The sequence below is a fragment of the Typopeltis vanoorti genome, chromosome 15, assembly GCF_054136105.1.
Source record: "Typopeltis vanoorti isolate ZY-2024b chromosome 15, IOZ_Tvanoo_1.0, whole genome shotgun sequence".
NCBI classification, from domain to species: Eukaryota; Metazoa; Arthropoda; class Arachnida; order Uropygi; family Thelyphonidae; genus Typopeltis; species Typopeltis vanoorti.
In genome coordinates, this window is record NC_143563.1 from 42,269,310 (window position 1) to 42,288,726 (window position 19,417).

Sequence of the window (19,417 nt, forward strand, 5' to 3'; positions counted from 1 at the left end):
GTCCCAAATGAGCATAAGAAAACCCTGATAATTTTCTCAATATGGTTTTTTGTGCTTTAAGATTTGTCCAAAATAAACTGCTGCCCCAATTAACCAGGTTGTACTGTGTTTATTCCTTTCTGGTTTTTTCAGTGAAATCTCCTAATAAGATAATTTTATATCCATGTAGAATTTTTTTGAGTATTAGTTCCATTACTTCATAGAATTTATCTTTATTAAATTTATCTGTGGGTGCATGTACATTAATAAAAGTTATCTTGAACATAGATATTATTTCTGGGAAAAGTCCCATGTTACTCTTCTTAAAAACTATTATTTTTACGTCTATTTTGCCTGCTTTCGTTTAGGAATGCTCCTTTTTTTAATGTCATCGGCTTTTTACTCAAGAATTCTTAGGGCATTGCAGATGTATTTTAGAGGCAAATATATGTAGAATAATAGAAGAAAATTAGTACATGCCTTTTCTTGGATGTTGTTGCCTGTCTTTTTTCTGCAATGTGCATATTTTTGCTGTTATGGTGTTAACAGGGGAGGCGGGGTAGGCAATGTGGAAGAAATTAATTTGAGGAAGTGGATGCTATGTCATGTCAGCTTGGTGTTACTGTCTTAGAAGTGCTTTTTTTTTTGAAGAATAGGTGATAACAGAAGCACTTCAAAGACAGTAACACCAAGCCGACATGACATAGCACTTCCTTCATGAGTTCAGACGACGCCACACATGGTCGAAACGGCTCGTACCCACGTTAACCCTCTCCCCAGCCCCTTTTTCCCATAAACCCTTCCCCACAAAACAGTTTCTAGTCCCCTTTCTTCTCTTTCCCACCCTACAAAAAAAAAAAGCGCTTGGCCCACGCTTAAAAATCGTCGTCATCATCATCATGCATATCAAGGATTTAGGCCTAGCGTGGCCTGTTCCGGCCTTAGAAGTCATCGTTGAATCTTTTAAGAGGACGTCCTAGTTTTCTTTTTCGTAATGGCTTGTACTTTAAGGCTTGTTTTGGTAATCTTTCTATTTTCATTCTTTGAACATGTTCCATCCATTTATGTTTATATTTTTTAATTTTTTCTATTACTGATTCTTGGTTTAATTCTTTCATAACTTCTTCGATTCTTTTGTGATCAAATAGAGCAGAGGTCGCCAAAGTCATTTGCCCATCGACCCCTTCAAGCGTTTCTTGACTTTTTATCGACCCCCTATATTTTACTATTACGTAATTATAATAGGACAAGCAAAAAAAGATGCTTATGTGAGTTTTTAGATTGTTTATTTTATAGTTACAGTGTTTATTGTATGTATAATATAGTATATATTATTATATTACTATTACTACTACTATTATATCACTGGTATTACTAGCGATATTAATAAACTACTGGTATTAATATCACTGGTTTTACTACCAGTGCTGCTCAACTCTTCAACATAGAGAAGTTTAGTTTGTGAATGAATAACGATTGAATTATAATATGTATGTTGATGAATTTTAGAACATTAATGCTCACTTGTATGTCGATGTGCAAAAATGAGACTGGGATCGAATACTTGTAAGTATCAGTAAATAAGAACCACACGTGTTGCAATCTCGCTCCCACTGCACCGGCCGGCAGGCAGGAACCACCGACATCCGTTTATTGGTAAATACGTCATTTTGGCTTACTTGATTGGCCTCAGTAACTATTTTCATGACCTTACTCCATCTTACAGGTCCTATTCATGGACTTGTAAGATGGAGGTACTGATCCCACGATTCACTCTTAATTGCGTTGTCATTACCTCCATGTCTTTTGTCATGGAGGTAATCCAACCGAATTAAATATTACCCATACAATGATATCTTATATTTTTCTGTCAACCCCTAACAATGTCATATCAACCCCTTTGGCGACCACTGAAATAGAGTATACTTTGCAGTTTTTCTCATAAACATTATTTCTGCTGTTATTAATCTTTGTTTGTCTTTTTGTTTTATTGTCCAGATTTCACTTCCATACAATAAGACTGGTAGGGCTAATGTATTGTATACTTTTAGTCTGGTTTGTATTTGAACTAGGTTTGGTTTAATTATAGAGTTAATTACACTTGTTATTTTTAAATATTTTCCAATTTTAGGTTTATATCGTTTTCATTTTCATATGTGATCACACATCCTAGGTAGTTAAATGAATTCACCTGGTCTAAGATCGTGTTATCTATTACTATTTTAGTTCTTACTGGATCTAGTCCTTTAAAGGCCATAGTTATTAATTTTTCTGCTGATATTATCATACCATAATCGTTGACTATCTCATTTATTTCAAATAATAATTACAAATTCTTCAGAATTTGTAATTATTATTTGGTCATCAGCAAAAAGGAGAGTGTTAAGTTCACAGTAGGAGAAAGTTTAATACTTTGATGGAAATTTTTATCATCGTCATCATCATCATCAAATTCCTGACATGTACCCTCAAGGAGCATACAGGATATGATAGTACTACATGAAAAATTTACATCATTACTAAAACTTCCTATTTACAATTTTCCTCCAAATCAGTCTGTTACTTGTCAAGAATCCAACATTATCAGATCCTATATTTCTATCGTCTAAGGCAGCGCTTCCCAAACTGTGGGCCGCGGCCCCCTTGGGGGCCGTAGGTTTTGTTGAGGGGGGGAGGGGCCTCGAAATAATGAAAACGAATTTCAAATGTTTTAAGACTAAGTAGATGTTTTTTTATTTTAAAAGAAACGTATTTAACTTTTATTATTTATTATTTCTTTTTTGTTATTTTTTATATTTTAATGGAAAAATTCACACATTGGTGTTGGTTCACAAACTTTGCTTCCTGTGTATTTAGGTGCTTAATGAATATTAGTAAATATTGCTTATTCATGTTTCATTTCAAAGCAGTGGTTAATTGTATTTACTTCGAATGCTCTCCAGGGAAGCTCCAAATCTTCCTGTCCCTTTCATCACGCGTTCGTAATCAGGGACTGTCGATATTGACTTTATATACATATCAAAACTTGTTTTATATTATCACTGTCATTCGAGCTAGTTTTCTGTTACCAATAAAAGTTTCGCATATACTTCACATATGAAAAAAAAAAGCTTAAACAACTTCATGTGGGGAGATAGTAACTCTCTTGCAGTGGTAAACAACACCACTCCCTAACAGCCACTATACTGCAGAGGCAATAAAAACAAGTACTTTTATTATGCCGGTGAATAAGGTATGAAGAGTCTGTGTAATATATTTCTCAACAAATAGTGCAATTAGAGACAACTGGGATAAAAACACACTAATTAATGAATCACATGTCCCCTCATACAGAAACTATGCTGTATAGACTGAAACAAAACCATATGTTGCATGGGCAAACACAGTATCTAACTAAAAACTATTGTTATTAATTAGATGTGCGTGAGTTCGATTTCCCAATGCAGCAATAAAATTCAACCGAACGTGTTAAAATTCGTAAAAGTGTTAAAACTAAGTAATATATATATATAATGAATGTTATGGCAGTTTCACATATGGAATTCGGTTGAAGAGAGTTAGCATTTCAACTCAATTGTCAGCTATGCTTTTATCTTTTGGTTGCGCGATCTTTTGTTAATACCGCACCAATCATATGCACGTTTTAATAACCCTGCCTTTGCTGTCTGTTTCGCATTAAGCTTAATTACCGTAAAAGGAGAAAAGTCGCAAAAGAGAAAAATTTCCTGGTCCTGGGATTCCCTTATTCAGGTAATATTCACTAATTTCATGTTATCAGTCTGTGGTGTGCCAGTATCGGTAAGTGGTGATATTATTTGATCTATTCTACGTTAAAAAATTTAACCCTGAGATGGATAAGTGGATGATAAAAAATATAAAAAAATTCACGCGAACAATCAGAAGAAGCAGAAACAGACTCAAAAAAAGGACAGTATTTCATATTTTACGGAACAGCCTGCATCGTCTTCAGAACCAAACGGTAAGAAGCAAAAAATGTAATATATGCATTTGATTTTTGCAATATTCGCTGTGTATGTTTTGTATTGAATATAAATACAATAAATATTATAATAATATATCTCTCTATTACAATTGTTTTTCGAGGGGGCTGTGAAATAGTTTAATTTTTGCAAAGGAGGCCCTGACATCCAGAAGTTTGGGAAGCACTGGTCTAAGGCACTTTGTACTGTATCAATCCACCTATATCTTGGTCTTCCTCTGGGTCATTTTCCTGCCAACCTGGCAGAGAACACTTGTTTTGCTAATCTTTCTTCGCCCATTCTGTTTAAGTGACCATGCCATTTGAGATTAGCTCTGCTAATGCATTCCTGAATGCTGACAATGTCAAGTTCTTTCCTAATATCCTCATTTTTAATATGATATTGCCATTGATGCCACCTGTTCACGCCTCTAATCTTTCTCAGGACTCTCATATCTGCGGTCTCTAGTCTTTGGTCAAGTGTTTTACTTCTGAACCAGCTCTCAGATCCATAAGTTCAAACTGGTTTGAACACTGTCTTGTATACAGCTAATTTAGTGTTCTGATTAATTTCTCTCTTATTCCATATGAATTTATTCAGTTGACTTCCTACCATACCAGCTTTGTTGATTCTGTTGTCTATTTCCATATTATGGTAAAATCTTCACTAAAAATCATGCCTATGTAGCTGAAATGTGTTACTTGTTCCACAGGTTCCCCGTTCACAACACAGTTGACATTTTTTTCAACAATTCTACCTATTTTCATTGTCTTTGTCTTTTTAATGCTGACTTTCATACAATATCTATTACAACAGTTATTCAATTTAGTCAGGGAATCTTGCAAACTTGTAGCGGATTTATTTAGAAATATAATATCACCCACATAAAGCAATGAGCTGACATTAACATCTCCAATTCTGATATCATGTTTAATACCACTTTCCTTCATAATGTGATCCATATAGATAATGAATAACAGAGGGGATAATGTACATCCTTGTCTCACACGAGATTTAACATTAAACCATCTTCATGTACTTCCTTCAATTCTAACTGCTAACTTACAACTGAAATAAAGACTAAGTATTGCTTGATATAATGCCCCATTGACACAATATAACTGCAGCGTATTGAATTGCTTCTCTCTTGGCACCTTGTTATATGCCTTTTCCAAATTGACAAAACTTAAATACAGATCTCTGTTATATTCCCATGCTTTTTCGACTATTTTTCGTAAAGTGAAGATCTGATCCTGGCAGCCTCTATTTGGCCTGAATCCAGCTTGTTCTTCACCAAGCTTTTCTTCCACAATTCTTCTCAACCGTTTCTCAAGTATACTTGCATAGATCTTGCCAGGAACACTCAGTAGGGAAATACCTCTGTAATTCTCACATTCAGTTTTATTTCCCTTTTTATATATGGGTACTATTAGAGCTCTACTCCAATCATCGGGAATTCGTCCCTCTTCTATCTTAAACCTTAAAAATAATTTAAATTCCACCTTAAAAATAATTATGTATATATTATATAAAAAAACCTGTTTTTTTTTTTTTTTTTTCAAATTAATTCTGCTGTTAAGCAGAAATATGCACATCGCAGAAAGAAGACAGGCAGCAACGTCCAAGAAAAAGTATGTGTAAAGTTTCTTCTATTATTCTACATATATTTGTCTCTAAAATACATCTGCAATACCCTAAGAATTCTTGAGTAAAAAGCCAATGACATTAAAAAAAGGGGCACTCCTAAATGAAAGCAGGCAAAATAGCCATAAAATTAATAGTTATCTTGAACCACTTTATTTATGATCTTAGCTTGCATAATTCTTCATTGAAGGCATCAAATTCATTCACAAATAGCTGTAATTTTTTCCTGATAATGAAACTGTTCCAAGCTCATGTTTATTTGAATTGTTTCTGCTATAGAGCAGTGGAAACAACTCGGATCAGCATGGATCTTGTCTCTTATATTGCTATTATATCCATTTCATATCTGAAATGGATATAATTTCAGATGGTTGTGTTCCTGAAGTGCACTGGTTCTATACAAACTTCTAATGTTCCATGATTCTATTTAGAATCCATTATTTCAAAGCTTAGATTGATATCCATTTAAGTTCATCCAGTGAAGATTACTTGATACTTGTTTCTTAACCAGTAGATCATTTAGGAGATAGAATTGTCGGTCCCCATGCTTAATTCCCAACCTGGAAGATCAGGATGGCTTTCTTTTTCTGATTCCTCCACTATGATCTGTCCGGTTTCAGATGCCCTGCTGGTAGTAGCAATGCTACTGCTGGTATTGTTTGCAGGATCATTGGGATATGCAAGCCTTTCCTGCCCACCCATGTCAATTCCTGTAGATGCACTTATATGTTGGTTACACATGACTTTAAAATTTTCAGGAAATAACAATGTATACTAAAATATTAATTAAAAAAACTTTAATCAATACCTTCCTATATTTCGGCAATGTTACATTGCCATCTTCTGGGAACATAAAACTATGATATGTGCACCTGGGCACTAACAACGAGCAAATGAGGCTGAAGAAGGCAACTGACATTGGTCCTAGAGTCCTAAAGATGCCCCTTATCAGGCTAAATTGAGTTGTCTTGGCTGTTGGGCTGATGTTCTTATGCAAGCTTCCCAAATTTTGGGGCAGTCTTGGGATGCAAGCTTCCCAAATTTTGGGGCAGTCTTGGGATGCAAGCTTCCCAAATTTTGGGGCAGTCTCATTCACCCAAATTTGTTGACGTTTGGGAAGTTTTTTAGAGCTGAGGCTGATTCCAGGAATAATCTTTCATATTTATATTTACTGTGGTGTAGTAAAGTGGCTTTCTGCCAGCATATTCTGTGGTGGGATCTAGTGCATGGTCAGCAAGTCCTGAGTGGCTGTATTGGTGAAACCGGATGTAGTCTTTGTGTTCAGATATCCTGATATTAGCTGTCCTGCCTGTTTGGCTGTAGTAGGACAGTTTACAACTGCAAGGGACCTGGTATACTCCAGGTAGGTCTTGGGGAAGTGGCTGGTCTTTGTTGGAGCAGATAAGGAATGCCAATTTCTTATATGGTTTGTAACAGGTAGTCAGGTTATATTTTTTTAGGATTTTTGTTAGCTTCTTAGACGTGCCCTGGATATAAGGAATGGTTGATAGATTTATTGTAATCTCTGTTATGAAGGGTGGAGGGGGTTGTAGTTAACTGGTTTTAATATTTTCTGGATTTTTTGGGGGGATTGTAGCCATTTGCTAAGAAGGTGTTAAGGATATGATTAAGTTCAGTAGTTAGGGCATTGTTATCTGAACAGATTAATTTAGCCCTATTATATAGGATTTTTATAATCCCATGCTGTTGTGAAGGTGGGGGGGGGCGATGATTTGCTGGTGAATGTATCTACCTGTGTGGATTGGTTTTCTGTAAACAGAGAAAGTCAGGGATCCATCAGGCTGGCATGTAATCAGAATGCCTAGGAAAGGGAGACTGTTGTTGTTTTCCTTTTTCAAGGTGAACTGGATTCTGGGGTGTTGATTGTTTAAGTGTGTTAAGAAGTTGTGGAGTGTATCTAAGCCATGTGGCCAAATAGCAAACACATCATTCACATAGTGTAGCCAAACAGTGAGTTTTTGTGGGGCTGAGTTTAAGGCTTTTTCTTCAACGTCTCCATAAAGAAGTTGGCCAGGGGTGGAGAGAGTGGAGAAACCATGGCTGTCCCCTCTATCTGTTTGTAGAATTTTCCTTGCCAAACGAAATAGCCTGAGTTCATGGTGAACGGAAATAGGGCTGAGATATCAGGAGGAAATTTGGCTTGGATGAGATCTAGGGCTTCCTTTGCATGGGACATTTGTGAATAAGGAGGAGACGTCAAAATTGACCATTATGTCGGTGTGTTGGAGTGAGAGATTTTTTTCCATACTAGCTTTAAAGTGGGCTGAGTTTTTTTTATGTGTGATGGTGTGTGTTGCCAGTATAATGTGTGAGCACTTTGGCTAATTTGTATGTGGGGGAATCAATGCCATCCACAATGGGACATAATGGCACATTCTGCTTATTGATTTTTTGGTAGTCCATATATTTGGGGGGGGGGGTCTAGAGTTGAAAGGTTTTAGTCTGCTAGTCACTTCCACATGCCAAGAGGAAACCTCCTTAAGGAGCCTTTGGAGTGTTCTGATTTGGGAGCTGGTGGGATCATATTCAATAGGGAGGTATGTGGACTGATTTAACAGTAAAGAGGAAAGCTTACCTGTGTAGTCAGTTTGGTTGAGAACCACAGAGGTATTTCCCTTATCCACTTTGGTGATTATTATTTTGCTCTTGTTCTTCATTTCTTGTAGAGCTTTTAATTCTTCTTTAGATAGGTTAGTTTTTGGTGGTTTAGCTTTGGTAAGAACTGGCTACATCCAGTCTGATATTGTTGGCAATATGGATGGGAAGGTTGCAGATCCCATGTTCTACCTGTATCATTATTTCTTCAGAAGGTTTTTTTTTTGGTGCTAAGATGAAGTTGTAGCCACATGCGAGTGCACTGAGTGCTTCAGAGTAAGGGAAGACAGGTTTATTACCGTGTTGAGCGGTAATAAACTTTTTTAGACTTTCAAATTTTTTAATGTGCCGACATCATATTTTATTAAATTCTTTCTCTGCTGAAGCGCTCAAGATGTATGAGAGGATTGTCCAAAGGTCATTATTCAGCGTAGTGGCAAGCTCTTCCTCAACACATGAATAGCCTCATTGGTGTCGGCCAAGAGAAAGTGGGTGGTGGCAATCTTTTCACATAGTAGAGCGAAGCTAGTTAAAGCCACCATGTCAAGGCGGAGACACCATTGGGAAGATTTTATAAAGTAGTTTATTAGCATATTATCTGGTGATCCATTTAATAATATTAGATAAATGAGACAAAAATTTCCTCTATTTTTTCTCATCCATGCTTGGAATGAAGTTTACTGCAGATATTGCCAGCCTGGTTAGCCAAGTTGTTAGCATAACCCACTCTCCAACCAACAGGTGTCTTTAGGTGGAAGATGAATTTTATTGCCCAGTGTGAGACCACCGCCCTGCTTATTGGAGTCCTAAAGTGGTTTGAAAAAGTTCCAATGTTTGGTCTCTAGAGTAGGATTTCTGGACTATGTAAAAATAAAAAAATAATTACAAATATATATATATATATATATATATATATAAAATTGATTAAAATGGGTAGGATCCTTAGCCCGCTCACTGTACAAATGCGCTATAGGTTTACTAATAACCTTTCATGGATCGGAACCACATAAAAAAAAAGAACCACAGCATGTTTGGCATCTATGGAAGACTTTGATTAATTACATGGCACTCAACAGAATCATTGATAAAGGTGACAGATTTTTTTCCCTCCTACAAAATTAACAACAGTTGCAATTTATTTCAATTTTAAGTTTTTATATATACCTCAGTGTTAATTTTTATACTCTTTTTTGTCAGACTTTTGTTGTGTTATTGTTTTCTCACTTATCAGCTTAAAGGGAACCTTGCACTAGTCTAAACTTAATGGCCTGATGCATTAACAAACTTCCAGATCAGATAGCAAATAGTCTTATTCCTGTAAATAGTGTCTAGCTAGAGCAGTATGAGCAGTAGTATTTTAGTGGATGCCGAGTGTGACAGCACTATGGTTATGCTTTTTGAGGGGTCTAGATTCTCCTCTGTATATGTACAGCTGGCTCAAAACTCATATCCCTCCCAATTGAGGGAGGGATATGAGTATTGATAGACCATAAGACATGTCAACCTAACACACACGATCTTCAGTAGAAGAAGAGAAATCATTCATTTTATATTTTCCATTTACTCCCTCCATTGATTCTTTCAGCCTTTAAATATCTGAGCTTGATACTATCTTTTTGGTCTTTAACCCAAAATTTTCTTGTTTTATTCTGGCTGATTTGTTTGCTACCTCTCTTACACTGAACATGTTTATTCCTTAATGCCTATGTATATTAGTCTGTTAATTCAGAAATGGCTACCATGGATATTTTCTTTTCCATTTGATTTTTTTTGGTTCAGATTAGTGACATGTCTGCAATGTTCACTGAGGTATAACATTGCAATTCTCTTGGCTTGTTTGTAATAACACTTTCTACATGAGCCTGGTACTTCATAGATCTTCTGGATTTCCCTTTCCCAAATAATGGTTGTGGTTCTAGGTGGATTATTATTATTATTTATTTTTTTATTTTTTATTTTTTTGAATGAATGCATCAGGAAATTTAAGGCAATAAAAACTATGTGTTTTATTTCATTTTATAACTTTCTCTTAAAAGCATGCCATCCTTTTGTAGAGGGGTTCCACTGTTTCTCAAAATCCTTCACGTATTTTGAATATGCTATGAAATGAGGACATTAAAGCAAGCACATTCAAAATCAGGATGATAGAACATAATGTTAAGTTTAAAACAAATCATGAAAATGAGTTTACATATTAATGTAATGGCTGCTGTTGCAATGAGATAGAGGGCCAGAGTTCAAGGGAAACATTTTAGTAAGATGTTATGCAGAACATAGATGTTGAAAGAAGTTGTGTAGATAACTTGTTTCAAGATTGAATGGAATTAATGGTAACTTGAATATGGTTCAAGGTTTTTGAGGCAATAAATTTCATTGCTTCTTGAAAGCCTTGAACCATAATGGTTTTTATCACTGAACTGTAGTGATAAAAATCTTGAAAGACTTGAATCGTAGTGGTAGTGATCTAAAGCCACATAATGGCTTTTGATCACCACCTTGACACATCTTAGAAATAATCATGCAGTTGTTCTTGTTGAGCTTGGACATGATTATGTTGGACCAGTTGTCTCTCTCTCTCTCTCAAATTCTTTGAATGGACATTCCTATTTGAAGTAACTTTTTGTAGTTGTCAACATTACTCGGTGACTGGTATTGATAAAAACATTTAAGGCAAGCTGATATGACTGGAGAAACTGATATAATGCATATGTTCCTCTTTTTTGTTTATGCAGATCTTCAGTCTTAACCAAAAGAGTCATATATCACTGAAAATTTGCTGCATGTTAAATCAAAATAAAATAAAATAAAATCTTGATAATAAGTGTTGTTGGTTAGTCATTCAGGTTTCCAAAACATTTCTTTTGTTAATGTATATCTATTAGAGACAACATTTGCTAAATTATCAGCCGATGAAATATAATTTGATTACTTTTGTTCTTATTCTTGCTTTTGCATTATTTTAACTATTTGAGTTTGATCCCTATATATATATATATATATATATATATATATATATATAGTGCCCATAGATTTTTTAGTGAATATAATACTAATATATTTTGGCATTTTCTCTTCTTACAAGGATAAAATATTTATATGATATTGCAATATTCATTAATTTTTTAAACAGAAAAACAACCATTTTAATAAAGATTTTGAGTTTCCAACAAATGAATAATTCTTGTTGTTATGAAACAAGAATAATCAAAGTAGTTGGTTTCATGAAATAAGAAATAAAAAGCACAAAGACATTAGAATAAGATTTTGTTAATTTAATGGTTGATATGCAAAGTATGTTCAAAAATATACCACTTGTTCATCAGGTAGAAACAGAATTTAAGCTATAAGTTTGATAGTATTTCCATATCCACTCCTCTCTTACATGTCTGATAATAAGTGATATTTACCCTTAAAAATTGTAAGCTACTTCTGGTGCTTGAGGTATTTGTATGCTTGATCTTTAATTTTCCCTCCTAGGCAACTTAAAGAAGGGTGATCAAAGACTGACCAGTTATGTAAGTAATGTTTCATTTCTTAATATATCAAAATAGTTTTGCTATAGTAATGGAATGAAGCCCCTTTTAGGTTTTACTTATGTTTACTTCCTAATTTAAAACAACATCAACCATTCCAGTTTAAATTAAACCACATGTTTTCATTTCTAGAAAGTTATAATGTTTGTGGAAGTGCTATTAGTGAACATTTGGTAAAGGTTGTCTTAGTAAATGTTGTCATATGTTGTCTTAGTAAACACTTTTTTTTTGTGCAGTGGGTGTAAGTTAATCATGATGTGTAGTGAGTTTCTGTAGCTCAGTTGATGACAACGATGTCATTTAGTTGGAAAAATTTGAGTTTCTGTCTAGAATGTGAAGAGTGTTTTATAAAGTCTTCAACTAATGGTGTGTTAGCCAGTCTCATACATGCATGTTTTTTTTTTCCCTTCTGGAAACTTAGTTATTTTTCATCCTGCAGAACAAACCATACATGAAAATGTGTTTTAATAGACACAGTAGCCTGTACAGATAAGATTAACTGCCCTATCAGAGCATTGGCTGTGGCATACAATCAAGCTTGGTGTGTTATACTGTTGGTTAACATTTGTTGGTTTGGATCTTCTGCACTAACACCAAGAATGCTAGTGTTTTGTAATATGGTACCTTAACATTTGTATATCACCACTTTAGTACTATATGTATATAGTATATCTAGACACAAAATCCAGTTACACTTTGAGCATATGCTAAATCTTGGCAATAACTAAAAAGTTTGGAAGTGGAGTTGTCATCAACAAATCATATTCTGTTTTGAAAGGATTAAATGGTGCAGAAAACTTACTGTTTGTATAAATGCCGGGTCATGCGTTCTAGTCAATTGCCTGGACCATTGGGTTGCACTGCTGGTTATCAGTACTTCAACACCCAGTTGGTACCTAAATATACCTAAGAACAAAATCTTCTTGCATAAAGGTATAGAAGAGATTTTTTTTTTTAATAAGTGGACAAACTCTTATATTTTACTAGCGGTTACTTTAACAAGCTGAAAATATTTTGAGCTTTAGAATTTTAGAATATTTGGTCATAGCAATATAAAAATGAAAACCAACTAGTTTCCCTACAGATACTGCACATATTACTGAACAAAAAATACAATAAAAAGTTAACATGTAATATGACATTACTAAAATGCATAAAAGCATGTAGGAACCATTTCAACTTGTGTAAGTTGAAACAAAACCACGTTGAACGTGGGAGTTGACACAAGTTTGCTATTGTTCAGGAATGTGTGCAGATAATTGGCTGAAAAGTTAGTCTGACATACAGAAAGATCTAATGAGCAATTTCCATAGATTTATATTACACAGGATCAATCCTTGATTCCTGTTGAATGCATCTTGTGAATGAATGACCATAGTTTACACATTCCACTTTTTATTGAGCACGGCACCATACAATCTCAACAGCACACTGATAAAAGGCAGTGACCAACTAAGCTGCTGGTTGCTATCATTATGAATGATGTGTCAATACAAGTTTTTAAGAAGACGATCAAATGTATATATATATATATATAAAGGGAGAGAGAGAGAATTAATAGATAAAGTGTCTGAACATTGTTTTACTACTGCTTTTGTCATTTCCTTGGTTATGCATTAAACATAATTATTGTTTTTTAAAGGATTTGATGGAAATAATAGAAGAGACAAGAGATATACAAGAAAATTTGGATATTCTTCATGAGATTATAAGAGAATATGAAAGAGAAATCAATAGGTTTGTGAATTCTTAATTTTATACAGATGTTTGGTTGGAATATAATGTACATATTCGTGATATTTACTTATGCATTTGTGCTTTAAGTGCCTTTAAACCATATGACATTTCCCATTTGGCATAAAACAGATCAACTTTGCTCACTTTCATCCAGTAGACTTTATCTCCATTAGTTTTAGTTAATATGAATATTTCTGTATATATTTCCCTATCCATTCATGAATAAATGATAACGATGGTGATGCTCTTTTAGTACTTTCTGATATATCTCTCATTACTGTTTGAATTTGTACCTTTCACATGTTACTTTATGATTTCCTGCTATTTCCTTTATTTCATGTGATTTCCTCTGTTTTGTTCCCAGCTCTTGCCTTTGTTTCTACTATAAATAAGCATTGTTCTGCCATCATTGCATGCTTTCTTGCTATTTCCTTTGTCTTCTGATGATGACATCATTTGCTAGGAAATTCTCTTTGCTATCCTGAAGGTTTTAAACTTTAACCGCTTATAATACTGAACTTTAAAATAAAGCATTGGTTCTATGGAACTAATGTGGTGTTATAGTGAAAGTCTACCGCATTAGCTTAGAAAATCTTTACTAAGTTCTCTCTAAGCTGTGTGCATGCATGCATGTGTGTGTGTGTGTGTGTGTGTGCATGCTCACGCCCATCAGAAAGGAGTGGACACAAAATTTTTCCTTTCAGAATTTCCTTTCATTCCTCATGCTACATTAAGGCAGAGATCCATTTCTTCCAGATAGCTCTGTCTTAGCCACCAGTTCAGCTTCTCTCCAGCTCAGCCATTCTTCTTTTCTTTTCTTTTCTATCATTCTCTGCCAAGTTAATTTAGGCCATTCCCTTTTCCTTCTGGGATTCATATCAAAGTCACTCTAGGAAACTCTCTGCTGTCCATTTCCACCTGCATAGTTTTATTTCATCAGTCATACTTTTTTTTTTTTTTTTGCTCAGTCAGCTTATTTTATAATTTATGATTTACAGTCAATAATTTTGAATATACTATAACAACAAATTGTATTATTATTATTATTATTTATATGATAAGTACCAGATCGACATAATAGGGGTAACTGAAACAAAAAAAGTCAAAAACTGGTGAGATCTTTCTGAGCAATAAATACAAAATGTTATATTCAGGCAATGAAAATCAAGGAAAAGAAAGAGTAACCATAGTATTCAACACTAAATACGAGGCTAATCTTCTTGAATGGCAGGCAGTCTCAAGTAGAGTGATGTGAGCAAATATGAGAATGGGGAACTGGACAATGAGACTTATTTGTGCCTATGGTCCCATAGAAGGTTCTACTAAGGTAGAAGTGGAGGCTTTAGAAAAAGCAACTGACACAATGAAAAAGGAAAAGTTGGTCCTTGTTGGGGATCTAAATAGCAGAGTAGAAAATGATTGTCAGACATACAAAAATATTTTGGGAAAATTTGGAGAAAAGAGCAAAGCCAATAATAATGGCAAATATCTGTTGGATTTCTGCTCAGGACATGGACTGGTTATTACTGACACCATTTTCCAACATAAAAATGTGCACAAATTCACATGGAGAGAAGAGGCTAGGAATAAGAAAAGTCTCATTGACTATGTTATTGTTGATAGTGATGTTTTCTCCCCGGTGCAGGACACCAGAGTGAACAGAGGATTTGAAATCAGAAGTGATCACCATTTAGTCTTGAGCAGGATAAAATTGAATTTCATATTGAAAAGAAGAATATGTAAGAAAGTTTTAAAGTGAATAAAAGTTCAGCAGCTCTCAGATGTCAACTGTAGACTAGAATACACAAACATGATTGAAGAAAAAATGAAAAAGTTTCAGAACAGGAACCAAACCTTGGAGATTCAGTGGAGAAGCCCTGAAGAAAACACTGATTGATTCAGCCAGATAGGCATGTGGTAAGATTGTCTGTAAGGATAGAAAAATCAGAACTCCATGGTGAATATAGGAAGTTAAAGAGGCAGTGAAACAAAAGAAAGCATATCAAACGTTCCTGGCAAATAAGTCAGCTTTTGCTCTTAGAGAATACAGAGACAAATGTAAGAAAGCTAAACACTGTGTAAAACTAGCTAAACAAAAGTCATGTGGAAACTTTGGTAAAAACATCGAAAATAAATATCAAGAAGGTGGCAAGATATTCTGGAGGTTGTTGAAGAAGCTCAGAAATGGAGGAAAGAGTGCTACTGTAAAAGGAATTAGAGATGATAAAGGTGACATGAAAACTGGAGAAAAAGATATACTTTAAGTGTGGAGTAATTACTTTGAAAAATTGCTAAATGAAAGAAGCAGTGATGACAACACAGTGGTAAAAAACACTGACCAGGCATGCAGTCAGGAATACATATCCATACTTGGAAAAAGCCTGAAATGTGGAAAGGCAGGAGTAGATGATATTTGACCAGAAATGCTCAAGTATGGAGGTATAAAAGTCTTACAGTGGCTGCACTGCATAGTTCAGAGGGACGAATTCCAGATGATTAGAGTAGACCTCTAATAGTACCTATATATAAAAAGGGAAATAAAACTGAATGTGAGAATTACAGAGGTATTTCTCTACTGAGTGTTCTTTGTAAGATATATGCAAGTATACTTGAGAAATGGTTGAGAAGAATTGTGGAAGAGAAGCTTGGTGAAGAACAAGCTGGATTCAGGCCAAATAGAGGCTGTCAGGATCAGATTTTTCACTTTATGACAGATAGTTGAGAAATCATGGGAATATAACAAAGATCTGTTTTAAGTTTTGTAGATCTGGAAAAGGCATATGACAAGGTGCCAAGAGAGAAGCTATTCGAAACACTACAGTTATATGTCAATGGGGTATTATATCAAGCAATACTTAGTCTTTATTTGAGTTGTAAGTCAGCAATTAGAATTAAAGGAAATACAGGAATAGAGGAAGACCAAGATGTAGGTGGATTGATACAGTAAAAAGTGCCTTAGATGATAGAAATATAAGATCTCATAATGTTGGAGTCTTGACAAGTAACAGACTGATTAGGAGGAAAATTGTAGATAGGAAGTTAGTAATGATGTAATTTTTCATTTGGTACTATCATATCCTGTACACCCCTTGAGGGTATATATCAGGAATTTGATGATGATTATTATTATTACATGGTACCTCCAGGGAGTCCGGGGACTCATTGTGGGAGGACACACTACTCTAATTGGCTAAATACATATCACTCTCTCCACTACTACTTAATTATCCAACTACGGCACTACAACTGTTAGATAAAGATAAATTTAAACATGAGAAAAAGCTAGCAATATAGGGAAAAAAAATTTTTGATTAATTTTAAATGGTGAACTTACAATTTGAATCCCACACAAGAAATTGGAAATCTGTTGCATAGTATTATAATAACTATGTGTGGACTAAAAGTTAGATAATGGAGAACTGAAACCCTGTTTTGTAGCTTATGAGAGAGAATATGAAAGGATTTTTTTTTGTGTGTTCCCACCCATGAGAGATTTATTTATAAACCTAAAGTACACTTGTACCATAATTGATGGAAGAAGTAAAAAAGAAGTGTGACAGAGTGAAAATTGTAGTTTATTACTAAGATTTTATAGTAATTAATTAAGAAAAAGGTGCACAGGCTGTGTAGAAAAACTGTGTGTAAGTTTTTGGATAGGAGGGATGGCTTGCATTTGAATGGATTTGGAATCAAGAGCCTGAAGAAATTATTTATTGGCGGTGATATCTAAATGTGGACAGTCAGGCAAACTGAATTATCATCAGATGAACGATGAGAACATGTAAGTTCATCTTGAATATAAAAATGTGAAATAATATGAATGTATAAGTATGGTTAAAAATCGAGTAAAGGGAGGATCTGTATTCTGGGTTCAACTTTTTGAATGTGTGTGAAAGTCAGGAGGTAACTTGTTATGTCTATACACAAATGCCAGGAGCATCAGGAACAAAGGGGCTTTGTCTGTTGCTTTTGGGAATATGTTGTGGCCCAATAATAATAAGTAATTAATTATACCAACTAATAACCAATTAATGAAACTGGGAATGATTTAAGAAGGAAAAATATCCAGTTGTCTGATATGATACTGAACTGAGGAGACAGTAAGTAATAAAGATGATATAGAGATCCTGCAGAGTGATCTAAATAGACTAGTTCTGAAAGCCAAATTTCATATAAAAATTGTGAAACCAGGCTCACAGGGTCAGATATAATAACTGGAATTAAGAGTAAAGGGGATAGTACTTTTTAGGAAGGAGAGTAGACAGAGGAAAGGAGGCAGGTAGTACTACTAATGATATCAGATGATTTAAGTCCTGTTATAGAAAGGTCAGCAATAACAGTAATAATGATCCATGCAACAGAGAGTTAGGGGTTATTATTATTAACATCTGACCTCCATGTAGTGGGAGGTACACACTATTGTATACAATGCTTATCCAACCGTGCTTTAAACAGATTCAATGTGTCTACATTCACAACATGCTCAGGCAATACATTCCACTCACCAACCACTCTCCATGCAAAGAACCTGCTCCTCACTTCTCTCCACACACTCTCCTTATATAGTTTCCAGCGATGGCCTCTTGTTCTATCTCCCTTTCCCATTCTATGAAAAATCTCTTCCATGTCTACCTGATAAAAACAATCTGACTAGCTTATATGTCTCAATCATTTTTCCCCTCTTCCTCCTATTCATGAGTTTCTGCAACTTAAATTCTCTCAATCTGTCCTTGTACTCCACATTCCAAAGATCTCTGACCACCTTTGTGAATCTTCACTGGATCCTTTCCAACATATCCTTGTCACCATGAAAATCTGGCGACCAAATTTGTGCACAATAATCCATATGAGGCCTGATGAAGATCTGCTTGACTCTGCATTGCTCTTCCCCAGTTTTGCATCATCTGCAAACAGCTGCATATCACTAGTTAAATATTTATCATTACTTTATTTAGTAATTTCTCAAGTGTTTCCACTCCCATATTTCACTCCACTCTAACTCGTTCAGACTTAATACATTCAAATTAGTTTTAGCCTACACCATGTGAGTGAACTGACACTGATGTCAGCAAGTTGCAAAGCATATTTGTTTAAAGTGTCTTAATGTTTAGACCAGGGATGGCCACAACGTGGCTCGTGAGCCGCATACAGCTCGCGTCCATGCTGCTCTTCACGATCTACCAGGAAAAAATAAGCAAAAGGAGAAGACAAGAAAAAAGAGGAAGAAAATAAAAAAAAGAGAGAGGAAGAAAAAAAAAACAGAGTTAAAAAAATTACTGCAATAAAAAATTTAATTCGAAACACATTAAATGAAGTTTACTTTGAACAATTAGAATAATTTTAAAGTCGAAACAATGATTTTAGTTATTTATTTACTAGTAGAGGCCTTCCTTGTATCCCTTTTCATAGTAAGCTACTTAAAATTAGGCATGTTTGTCATTAGGTATGTTTTGTCACAAGCCCGTTACAACCTTGACATGCGCACACTCACTTACTCCCGTGACATCACATCGGTCAAAGGTTGCGGCTCTTCCAAGTCTTATCAGAATTATTTTGGTTCCAAAAGGACGCATAGTATAGTTGACCACCCCTGTAGACAATACAGTCACTTGAACTCATGCAAACAGTGATGGATTTTTATAGCTAAACGTATTTAAGCTAATTAATTTAGTGCCTGCAATTTTACAGGTTATGTCTAGACAAAAAAGGGCAACATTAAACAGTAGCACACATGGGCTGGCAACAATTAGAGGGAACATTGGTCTTAACAAATACCATATACCATAAAATTGTGGGAGTTTGTATTATTTTGAGAGGTGATGCCAGTTTAAAAGGAATAGCACTTTGCCTTCTTATGCAGTGATAAAATATCAGTATTATTGATAATGAGACTGATGACTTTGTTTCTTGATACACTGTGTTACTTAA

The 19,417-nt window shown here is 34.8% G+C and overlaps 1 protein-coding gene across 3 annotated transcripts in view; it reads left to right on the plus strand.

The window, feature by feature from the left end:
• Arp5 (Actin-related protein 5) overlaps window positions 1-19,417 on the plus strand; it is a 172,185-nt gene that overhangs the window by 120,795 nt on the left and 31,973 nt on the right. For all 3 annotated transcript variants that reach the window (XM_090404574.1, XM_090404575.1, XM_090404576.1), the window contains exons 14-15: window positions 11,697-11,734; window positions 13,395-13,489. In XM_090404574.1, the coding sequence (XP_090260700.1) occupies window positions 11,697-11,734; window positions 13,395-13,489 (133 nt within the window). The remainder of the gene's footprint in view (window positions 1-11,696; window positions 11,735-13,394; window positions 13,490-19,417) is intronic.